Below are 12,199 nucleotides of genomic sequence, written 5' to 3' on the forward strand. Positions count from 1 at the left end.
GAATTTTTATTTTTCAAGGTTTATAAATTCCTTGGCGTTTTCATTACGACCATATCAATAACGTCCATAGTCACCATATCCTCTGTAACCTTCACCGTAACCCCCATGAGCATAACTTTGTCCACCATGGTACGAATCACCATAGCCTCCGTAGTCATAATCACCACGACCGCCACGTCCACCTTGGCCATAGGAGTAATGACCACGACCGCCATATCCACCACGACCGTAGTCATCGTGTCCTTGGCCATAGTATTCGTACTGTCCATAGCCACCATACCCAGGATCGGCCATAGCAACCACCACAAGAAGTAAAACAGACAACCAAACGATCACCTGAAAAAGAAAAAAATTTAAATCAATAATTTAGATGTAAGTTTTCTACAAATCCATCGACATCCACAAAGTTCAATAAACTTACATCACGTACAGTAATGAACTTTTATTTGACTTACCATCTTGTGCATGTTGAGTGCAGAAAGGTCCAGTTGAGACTGACTTTCCGGCGGCCTCCTGCCGCCTTTATAGTGTACCCTTTGATGACGTCACCACCACCATCAGTTACAACTGAACCAGTCATTCAGTCACTCAGTCAAGGTAACATAAATGTCATGACCTTACACTGTCGTGTTACATTTCCTCCATTCTTGTTGCCTCTGGTGACTGTTGAGATAACTGAAGAATAAAAGGAAACTTTTATATTTGTTTACCTTATAATAATGTTTCTCTTATATGTTGATGTTATGATGTATTACCGAGCCTCAACAACTTGGACTTTTCGTCCATATTCTTATTTAGTGAATAAATTAATCAAGAGTAATAGATTAAGAGAGATACATTAGTCTTGTGTGTGTTTAGTCTTATCTGTAGTGAGGCAGTAATTATGGTCTTTCTGTGCACTTTAATACAGTTTATTGTACTTAACCTAATCCAACCAGACGTAGCGTAACCTAACTTACCTATCCCAACTTAACGTAGCGTAACCTAACCTAACTTAACCTAACCTGACAGCATAACCTAACCTAGACTAACCTGTCACGGGTGAATCTAGGATTATTCCCGGTTTCATAATTAACTTTCGTCAACTATTTCTGTTGGTTTTTATGTTCGCTATCTATCTCCTGTACTGTTTTAATACCAGCTGTCATACGATGTGCTAATCCTCTTATGACTCAGCCATTGCCCCTTGTCCCTTTATTTCATTGTCCTGATTATGTAGTTTTTTGAGTCAGGTGCAGGAAGAAATTGTAACTTATACTTCTCTGTCTGGTAAATGGGTCGCACAGAGATGGTTCGTCAGCTCGTTTCATCAACACGGTGCCGGGTTCAGCTGAGAGTTCGTACACCTTGCATTATACCCCTTTTAATATGTTACCCTCCAGCCTTGCCTTACATCTATAGTACATTGTATTTAGATAATCTGATCATACAATTTTGGTACCTTGTTTTATATTTTATGTCAATATTAGTTCAGCTAGGGTTGTTTATTTGACTCTTGTGGTAGCGCGTGTGCCTTGAGCCAGTACCGGGGAGACAGGTAATACATTTGCTCTCCACTCGTCGAGTCAAATTCAATTTCAAAACATTTATTGACAAATACATCAAAAGGAGCTGGTTAGCATGCTAACTAGCCCGCCCAAAACTAGTCTTAACAAGAGCTCTTTAAAATTGTACTAATCATAAAGGAGATATGTATACAACAAATAGATCTGCATAAAATCTACCGTCTTGTGTTAAACTTAGCATCTTCTCTAGTCTAAGATATTTTTCAGAACAATTTCATTGTCTCTACTGCCAAGATTGTTATGCCTAGCATTCAAATCACCAATTAGTAAACAATCATCAGCAAAACTAATGTCCGGCAGATCATCAACTGTCAAGAAATCAGCATGCACATAAACATTTATAATGAACAGTGTAGCATCTTGAAGCGTAATACTAACACAAATACTCGGTACCAATTATTTTTAGAGCGGAATGAATGTCTTTGATATAAGTCGTCAAACCTCAGTAATTTCCAGTCAAATCAGCTGGCAATTCAAAACTTTGATAACCTCTTAGTTGCAAAGATATTCCGTTTGACCCAACCTCTTGCAAAGCCGCAACATTAATACTACTAGAATGAACATATGCATGAAGATCCGTTAAACTTTATTTTTTTTCAAACTATTAACATTCATGGAAATTAAGCTGACATTATGACCCACCAGAATAAATTTTTCCCTCTTGTTCTTCACCGAAATAAGAACATTCTTTTTGACGTCGTCCCTTAGATTTTCCATATATTCCAAAACAGAGTCAATAATGCCCGTCAGATCACCGAGCGTTTTCTTGTTTACTTCATTCTCTGTAGAAACCGAACCAACTATATTTCCTAACAGACTATGATTACCATTTTGCTCTAGATTGCTATCCACAATTATTTGATTCCATCTCTACTAATGTTTCATTTTCTTTTGGACAATCTTTATTAACAAGAGCAACATCACTCTATGGCACAAGGTTCACCAAGCATTTCTTGATATCCAATACTTTTTGTCTGAGCTCATCAATCTCCTTACGGAGTTCTACTAGACTGTTAGGGGCTGTAAGGTTATTGCCCCCGTTGCCTATGTCCTTCTGTGCTGCTGCGTTACGTATTTCCATATGCTTTTCCCACACATTTACAGCACTCGGTGTGCCTGCAATATCGCTCCTTAGAGTATTACCTTTATCCTCTCGATTAGTGGACTGAGATCGTGATTGCAATGGACTCCACAGTCTTTTTCATCATTACATTCTCAAAACCTTCTGTAGTTAAATACCTAACTGCTTCCTCATCCTTCACAGTAATGTAAGGAATATGTTTACCCTCTTTAAAGAGCACTTGATACCCTTGATGGCGCTTAGTGAGTCTAACTGACCACTTTATTGCCATCTAAACCATCAATGGGGTCTACACTCGTTGTACTGATCATGGTTGAAGTGACTCACACTGAGTCTCGTGCTCCCAATTTTACCTGGCAATGCTTGGAGTACGGCTGCGTGTAAAGGTGATTAGTGGATCTTGTTTTCGGCTTATCACTGTCAGGATAAATATTAAACAAACCAGATACTTTTTTTTAATAAATTCATTGTTATTTAAGGTCCTGAGAAATTTCGAAATGTTTGTACATTTGTTTAATAAATAAAATTTGACGAGAATCTTGTGGCAGCTGTGGTTTTAGTATAGTTGCCAATTCATTAATAAAATTTACTTCATTTAAGCAAATCTACGAAAATTTGGAAACTTTTCAACCTTGCATAACAATGAATAGTTTATTAATATAAAAATTCTACCTTTGGTTTGCTTAATACTTATCCTGAGTGATACAGCCGAAAACAGAGCCACCAATCACCTTTACATGCAGCCTTACTTCAAGTAGTGCCAGACAAAATTGTGAGCACGAGACTTACGGTGGGGTCGGTGCATCTTTGGCTGACGGTACGTTGACTACGTATCTCCACCAAAGGACGTCCCCTATCAACCTCCTACTCGTCACTGCAACACTCATCACACGCACTAAAAGTTTGTCCCTGTATACTGCAAATGCCTATGTGCCTAGCAACACCCTTTCCTCGTGACCAATATCTCTCCAGACATTACTTATTTGGGAACTGTCACACCATGCCATTAGCAAATGTATTGTATCGGGAACTCCAACCCCACGCTATCATCCTGTCATTATATGTAACTTGCCGATGCAATCCATGGTACTTATAGTACTTACGCCCTTTTATGCGCGTCGACTACGCACGCATAAACTCTAGGCGCTGTAATCACTTTTGCACAGGATGCAAGGAAGTGCTCAATAACCTAGCCCCATCTGACAAATTACAGAGAAATTTTGATCGGCATTTCAACCCAAATGTCTCGCCAGAAAAATAAATCTTAGATGTGTTTTCAGCCACAGGATTCTATTCCCCCAGCCTTACGGATCGTGGGCCACGTACGGCAAACACGGGGTGAGAGTTAATCTCCAACCATTACTATACATTAAGGCCTACGACTGGTCCTCTTTTAATGCAGGCTGTGTCAAGGAGCAATATAATATATGGCATGTCTTACAATTAATATTTTTCGGTGCTGCAGATTAGTAGTGGTTATGTTACAAGAGAGTCAACCCCAGGAACACTAGTTCGTCACGGTAAATTAGGTTAATTTGCCTGTGCCGATTCGGTATTCCGAGGACGGTTTTTCACTGCATTACAATCATTTAAATAAACCAGGAGAAATTCAGATCTGTTACATTTGTGTGTGCGAATAGGAGACGCCCAGGTGTGTTCAAACCACGCATCTTAACTCCAGACGTAACATTACGTCTTGAGGTTACATCCGTACTGTTATGAGCGCGTGTGATAAAATAAACCGTTCTGTTTTGTAAACTGTTGAGTTAAGGAATACATCAAAATCCTTAAAAAAAAATTGGGTTTTATTAAACACAAAAGAAGCACAAGAATTTTTATTTTGTAAGGTTTATAAATTCCTTGGCGTTTTCCTTACGACCATATCAATAACGTCCATAGTCACCGAAACCTCTGTAACCTTCACCGTAACCCCCATGAGCATAACCTTGTCCTCCATAGTCCGAATCACCGTAGCCTCCGTAGTCATAATCACCACGACCGCCACGTCCACCTCGACCATAGGAGTAATGACCACGACCGCCATATCCACCACGACCGCCATGGCCGTAGTCATCGTGTCCTTGGCCATAGTCTTCGTACTGACCATAGCCACCATACCCAGGATCGGCCATAGCAACCACCACAAGAAGTAAAACAGACAACCAAACGATCACCTGAAAAAGAAAAAATTTTAAGTAAATAATTTAAATGTAAGTTTTGTACAAATCCATCGACATCCACAAAGTTCAATAAACTTACATCACGTACAGTAATGAGCTTTTATTTGACTTACCATCTTGTGCATGTTGAGTGCAGAAAGGTCCGGTTGAGACTGACTCTCCGGCGGCCTCCTGCCGCCTTTATAGTGTACCCTTCGATGACGTCACCACCACCATCAGTTACAACCGAACCAGTCATTCAGTCAGTCAACTTAACATAAATGTCATGACCTTAGACTGTCGTGTTACATTTCCTCCATTCTTGTTGCCTTTGGTGACTGTTGAGATAACTGAAGAATAAAAGGAAACTTTTATATTTGTTTACCTTATAATAATGTTTCTCTTATATGTTGATGTTATGATGTATTACCGAGCCTCAACAATTTGGTCTTTTCGTCCATATTCTTATGGCTACTTTTTCTTTAAGGCACTATTTTAATCAGGCATTTTTGCATAGTAAGACGTAATTACTCTTGACTTCAGAATCTCCTAATATCAAGTGCACATGGTTCCAAATGGCCTCGAAATACCCATGATATCGAGTATTATCATGAGTATAATGATATTTTGAGACCATTTCGTTGATCAGATTAAAAAAAAATCTTGTGGTCAGCAGCGCCCCCAGCTGGGTGGGCGCGTTGTGGTCGCCATGTTACCCCACCCACAACTTTTTGGGTTCCCCCCCCCCCTTTTTATATTCCTGGATCCGCCCCTGAACACCCGCCTTTTGTTACGTCTATCCTCGTGGCTCAATCTCTATATACAGTTGTGAATATTATTTTCCTTACGGTGCATAATCGCTTTGACAATAACAAATACAGTTCTGATAGGCAATTATAAGACATTTTCCTTCTACGACATTTTCGTCGCTAATGACTTATAACATCTTTAATTTTGCAATTGAATTGTTTTACCAGTGGTGTAAGTTTACTTTCGGACAACACAGGAATCTTTGCAATTAATATTTTAGACCATTCGAGACACCTTTCTTCCCACAGCTGCTCGTTCGTCTCCCTCAACTGACACTGTTACCTCCTGGTCCCCCGAAACCTCCCCATGCAGGTAAGGGGGATTCTTTTTAGGACATTTTTGGTGCATCTTCGATCCAGAAGCGGTCCATGAGGGGGGTGGGGGTCTCAAAGTCTCCTAAGATGGGACCTACGGGATCCTCCGGTGGGTCTCGGAAGCCCCCAGCCCCCCCACCCCAGGTGTCGGCTACGGCCGTCACCACGCCGGATGCTTCTGGTGTCAATGCCCCTGGGCCCGCTCCCTCGCAGGAGGCAGTTCTTGCGAGTTCATCCCTGGAGGATCGGTTTCCCTGGGATCATTGTTTTCATGGGCCTCCTACTACCAGGTCCAGGCACAGTCCTCGCCATCGACTTAGACCTACCACTCTCTACCCCTGCGGCGACCTAGGCAAGCACCCTACACTACAAGATGAACCAGGCTGAGGCCACATTTTTTAGAGGGCGGCCTACATAGTCCATGGGCCAGACCAGATACCAGTACGACCAAGGTGGCAGAAGTTCAATGGTGTAAATTTATGTCCCACCACTCTAAACAAAAAACTGTGATAGCCTTTCCAAATGATTAGCTTAATGTCATTATCACATTCCCTATTTTTTTTAAACAGATGCACTGAAACACGCATGAATATCTTGTAAATGCACTGTTTGTAGCGTTATACGCATAATACATTATATTTTGGAGCCAAATTAATGTTTTTATACTTATATTGATGTGTGGTCATATTTTACAGGTAGAACTGGCTGAAGATGAACACTGAGGACGAATCCGACAGACTGCCATCATAGAGGCCACGTGTAGGCTGTATCACCACCCATTCCTCGGATGAAGAGATTGACCAGCTGATATCACCACAAAGTGTGGACTCGTGGAAAACATTACTGAATGCATCCCAAACACGAAAACCTGGAGTAATTCTGGAACTGGAAAATCATTCCTGAAGGAGAGATCCCATCAATCCAGTACCATCGAAAGTCACAGCATCTCCACAATAACTCCCACTAGTGGGAACCACCGTGGAGGAATGTGGGGAGAGGTTGAGGTCCTGTTGATCTGATGAGCCATACCAGCGGGAGGTGGGGGGGGGGTCCCTTCCTTAAGTTGAAAAGGACTTCCCATAATGGAAGTGTCATTAGGGAAGATTGAGACTACAGTAAAGGGTTCTCTTGAGTTGCTCGCTTTGAGTGCGGCCCAGTCCGCACAGGCTGGATCAAGGGAAGTATATAAAAGGTAGCACGTCTAAGAGCTACTTAATGTAGATCCCCATAGTACGCACGCCTGGCCACTAGATGGCACTCATTAAATGACGGGAAAAGTTACGTCGGCTGTGATTTCTTTACTCTTGGCCGCTGAACATGGTGACTGACTTGAGTTACACAGATATGGCGAGAAGGAACGGGTTTCACCAGTGTGTTGTGTGCGGCACAAATAAAAATAAAGACATGAGGTTTCATTACTTCTCAAACGACAAGGAAAGGCAAGTAGATATATTTAGTAAGCATGACACAAGTTTAAACACATTTTCAAAAGCAAGCAAAGAAGATGAGCAAAACTCGTGAACCAAGGTTCATTTTCAAAATTATACAATATGGTAATGTTATAGGCGACAGTAAGCACCAGAAGGACTTTATGGAATTACACCAAATTTTCAGATGATGTTTGAATGATCTAAAGACAATGTTATGACAATGCACAGAATACGTTAAAGCATTACCTAAGCTTGCCTAACCTAACCTAACCTGGAAAATTTAGTCTCTGATCATACAGTTTTGGAAGTTAAAATTATATTATATTATATTTATTTCTTATTAATTAAATGATCGACTTTCATTTCTTTCGATCACAACTCACGTTTTCAGCCTAACCTGAGGAGGTAAATTTGTATTTGGAGGGGAAACGTCACGAATGTTCTAGAATTGTTGAGAATAATTAAATATAAGATGAAAATCACAATATTCGAATAATGTCAAACTATAACACCAAAATAAATATAGAGTTCCACAGTTGGACACTACCAAATCTTAACTGCTTTTTAACTTCATTTAACCGAGTAGTTCATCGTTTGTCAACCTTTCTTTATTTTTGAGAATACTGGCCTCTTCGCCTTTCGGTTATTTTCCGTCGAAGCTGTTTTTTTCCTTTGTCGTTTTCTTTGGAGCTCATACTTTTGTTCTTTGTTTTTCACCTTCCATTCTCCTTCCTGGTCTTGTTGCGGTATGTTTTCGTAAAGGTCGAAAAAATAATAATTTTAATGTTACTGTATCTGGCTTCGTTCGTCTTTCCTTCGCTCTTGTTTGGGTATTGAGTCTTCTTTTCATCTGTCTTCACTACAAGGAGAGCCTCCTTGTAGCTCAATTATTTCTTGCTTCACAATTTAGCCACCCTACACTCCTCCCTCCACCTGGGACACTCCCGGCCGGAGGAGGAGTGAGGGCCACCACAAGCTGCGCCGAGCAGTTGGTGTGCTGGTGCCCGTGTGTCCTGCAAGTGGCACAAACCTCCCGAGCTCGACACTTCCCTGCCAGATGGCCATACCTCTGGCATTTCTAGCACCTTGTGGGTCTTTTTTCATACGGTCTTACAGGGATGTTCCCCCATCCCAGCAATACGGTGCTTTGGATAACCAGCCAGTGCAGTTAAGCTTGTCAGCTTCTGTACTATTGAAAGCTGGTCTCCGATTAGCTCGGCCAGCTCTTATTATCAAGATGGTCTATCTTGGTGTGGGAGATTACTCCCAACACAAAGTTATCCGCTGTATAAGCTTCCACGTGGATCTTTATCTCGTTAATTTTTTTATGTTGGCTACTTGCTGGGCCTGTCCCCATTCCGCGAAGGTGACCATAAGGCCACCACTCACCGGTCTGCGGACGACCCTTGTCTACCCCGATTCCTAAGACGTCAAAAAAATTCCTTAGGACAAGGAGGTTTAGGCTTGGGTGAAGGACATTCGACTGGATACAGTCTTACTACCTTCGCCTGGTCACAAGTCAGCGTTGTACCCATCGTCAGGATCACGTAGCACCTCGGAAGTAAAGAAGATCTTGCCTCGCCGACGTGCAGGTCTAGACTTTGTCAACCTAAAAGAAGTTTAAAGGCTGGACTTGGGACGTCTCGTATACCTTTACAGGCTGGTCCTCAATATGGATTTTCTGTCCATGACTGGTATTTGTCACACGAGAAAAGATGACCTACTATGGTAATAAAGGATTAGACGGCTAATACCAGAAAAACTTTATGGGTGTACGTTACTGTACATAATACTTCAACATTAATGTGCACCCAATAAAAAATGATTCGGCTCCCTTAGGGCGTGATACAATATTATGAACATGAATTAACCCAATAATTTAGCAGTAATCTAACAAATGTGTTACAAGTGAATACTCTCTTAAGTTATGCATACATTTAGATAAGGCTAAATATTTTAATGTTGGTACAGTTTGCCTTTTTAATTTGAAGTTCATGTTCTCTGTAAATGGATCTTACATTTGCTGCCTGAACTTAAAAGAAATTTTAGCCAGTAAATGTAGTTTCTAGACATTAAAAGTAGCATAGCTCTTAATTTAATATAATTTATTACTGTAGAACATGTAACTCAGTGTTTTATAGTCTCTAGAACAACATATATAGTGAATAAAATTCTTAAAGCACTAAAAGCTTCTATTCAATTAATCCTTGCGTGAATATTATACACTTGATACATAATACTGTGTGGTGTACAAATCAAATCCATTAGCATTGTTGTGATTGAAGAGGATGACTTGACTTAAAGTGCATTTGAACAAACTTAACCATTTTGTCCTCCCTTGACTGTTTCTAATAGCCAAAAGGTTGACCTTCGCAGGATTACATGGGGTGATATAGGAAATCCCTCAACTTGATTATAGGGGGATGCATCCCTTAGGATTTATGCTAGTGTACAACAATGTACAAGAAATATAAAAAGGAATATGGAGATAATTTATATAACGTACTTCTCGTTGAATATTTTTCTAGCATATTTATACCCTTAAGACAAAGAAGTTGTTTTCCTGGTCACTGGATGGCGGGCCAGTCGGAGGCCTTAATATAAAGTAATGGATGAAGATAAACTCTTACCACGTGTTTGCCGTGCGTGGCACACTACCCGTAAGGCTGGAGAATCCTGTGGCTGAAAATACACATGCGCTCGGTTTTCGTAAATTTGCTTAAATAATGAAGAAAATTATATTAATGAAACGACAACTAAACTACAGCTGCCACAATATTCTAGACAAATTTTCGTCTCAAACGTACAAGCATTTGGGAATTTCTCAGGACCTTTGACAGTGATTAGTTTATTATAAAAAGTTTACATTTGGTTTGTTTAATGTTTACTCTGACAGGCCTTTGTGCTGCGAGTTAAAACTGTACCGGCCACGATAATGGCAGCATTTGGTTCGACTACCAGACCCACACCACCATCATATTGTGTTATAATAAGTCCCGCTCCTCGACCCCGGTCTCAGAAACACCAGTCCAGTTTACGGTAAATTTTATATTACTTCATGTCGTTTCAGTATTCCGAGGAAGCGTTCCACTCCATTACTAATATATAAATATTCCCGATTGAAATTCCGATCGGTTAAAAATGTGTGTGTGTGTGTGTGTGTGTGTGTCACGCACCATAACTCCGGCCGTGGATATACTGGAGACGTCGTAACTACACGTCTCAAGTCAAGTTCGTACTGGTATGAGAGTAAATATGGTAAACTAATCACTAGTAAACTTTAGGTACATGAAAATTCTATTAAAAATTTTTGGATTTTATTGAATACAATATAGACAAGATATTACATTATTGAAGGTTTGTAAATTATTTCACGCTCTTTAACCACCATATCCATATCGACCGTATCCTCTGTGGCCGTCACCCCCATGGCCGTAATAACTTTGTCCTCCACGGCCATAATCGTCATATTCACCACGGCCATAATCGTCGTATCCTCCACGGCCATAATCGTCATATCCTCCACGGCCATAATCACTGTGTCCTCCACGGCCATAATCATCGTGCCCACCATAACCACCATGCCCACGGCCACCATAACCAAAGTCGGCCATAACAGCCGACACAAAGAATAAAACGGACAAAACAGCGATCACCTGAAAAAGAAAAAAAAATCACAAAAAATGAAAGTTGAGCACAAATACAGATTTACCGACATACACAAAGCTCAATAAATTTATTACACGTACATTAAAGAGTTTTTATGTGGCTTACCATTTTGTGCATGTTGAGTACAGGAAGGTCCGGTTGAGACTGACTCTCCGGCGGCCTCCTGCCGCCTTTATAGTGTACCCTTTGATGACGTCACCACCACCATCAGTTACAACTGAACCAGTCATTCAGTCACTCAGTCAAGGTAACATAAATGTCATGACCTTACACTGACCTTACATTTCCTCCATTCTTGTTGCCTCTGGTGACTGTTGAGATAACTGAAGAATAAAAGGAAACTTTTATATTTGTTTACCTTATAATAATGTTTCTCTTATATGTTGATGTTATGATGTATTACCGAGCCTCAACAATTTGGACTTTTCGTCCATATTCTTATTTAGTGAATAAATTAATCAAGAGTAATAGATTAAGAGAGATACTTACCTATAACAACTTAGCGTAGCGTAACCTAACCAAACTTAACCTGACATAGCATAACCTAACCTAGCCTTACCTGTCACGGGTGAATCTAGGATTATTCCCAATTTCATAATTAACTTTCGTCAACCATTTCTGTTGGTTTTTATGTTCGCTATCTATTTCCTGTACTGTTTTAATACCAACTGTCATACGATGTGCTAATCCTCTTATGACTCAGCCATTGCCCCTTGTCCCTTTATTTCATTGTCCTGATTATGTAGTTTTTTGAGTCAGGTGCAGGAAGAAATTGTAACTTATACTTCTCTGTCTGGTAAATGGGTCGCACAGAGATGGTTCGTCAGCTTGTTTCATCAACACGGTGCCGGGATCAGCTGAGAGTTCGTACACCTTGCATTATACCCCTTTTAATAGGTTACCCTCCAGCCTTGCCTTACATCTATAGTACATTGTATTTAGATAATCTGATCATATAATTTATGTACCTTGTTTTATATTTTATGTCAATATTAGCTTAGCTAGGGTTGTTTATTTGACTCTTGTGGTAGCGCGTGTGCCTTGAGCCAGTACCGGGGAGACAGGTAATACATTTGCTCTCCTCTCCACTCGTCTAGGTGTTTGGTGGTCAATGTTGGACTTTTCCTTCCTAGGATCGTTGTAACGGTGAGAAATTTAAGTTCTTATTAAT

At 40.4% G+C, this 12,199-nt stretch overlaps 3 protein-coding genes across 3 annotated transcripts; all 3 read right to left on the reverse strand.

Moving 5' to 3' along the window:
• LOC121864761 (neuropeptide-like protein 31) lies at nt 1-499 on the reverse strand. The gene is made up of 2 exons (XM_042363927.1): nt 456-499; nt 1-336 (listed from the first exon to the last, which is right to left on the reverse strand). The coding sequence occupies exons 1-2, from the start codon at nt 465-467 to the stop codon at nt 55-57; spliced, it is 294 nt and encodes a 97-aa protein (XP_042219861.1). The 5' UTR covers nt 468-499; the 3' UTR covers nt 1-54.
• Nucleotides 500-4,454: 3,955 nt separating this feature from the next.
• Nucleotides 4,455-4,972, reverse strand: LOC121864763 (neuropeptide-like protein 31). The gene is made up of 2 exons (XM_042363929.1): nt 4,940-4,972; nt 4,455-4,820 (listed from the first exon to the last, which is right to left on the reverse strand). The coding sequence occupies exons 1-2, from the start codon at nt 4,949-4,951 to the stop codon at nt 4,530-4,532; spliced, it is 303 nt and encodes a 100-aa protein (XP_042219863.1). The 5' UTR covers nt 4,952-4,972; the 3' UTR covers nt 4,455-4,529.
• Nucleotides 4,973-10,659: 5,687 nt separating this feature from the next.
• Nucleotides 10,660-11,168, reverse strand: LOC121864764 (neuropeptide-like protein 29). The gene is made up of 2 exons (XM_042363930.1): nt 11,134-11,168; nt 10,660-11,015 (listed from the first exon to the last, which is right to left on the reverse strand). The coding sequence occupies exons 1-2, from the start codon at nt 11,143-11,145 to the stop codon at nt 10,740-10,742; spliced, it is 288 nt and encodes a 95-aa protein (XP_042219864.1). The 5' UTR covers nt 11,146-11,168; the 3' UTR covers nt 10,660-10,739.
• Nucleotides 11,169-12,199: the final 1,031 nt, after the last annotated feature.

This window comes from Homarus americanus, unplaced genomic scaffold, assembly GCF_018991925.1.
Source record: "Homarus americanus isolate GMGI-L3 unplaced genomic scaffold, GMGI_Hamer_2.0 scaffold54405, whole genome shotgun sequence".
NCBI lineage: Eukaryota > Metazoa > Arthropoda > Malacostraca > Decapoda > Nephropidae > Homarus > Homarus americanus.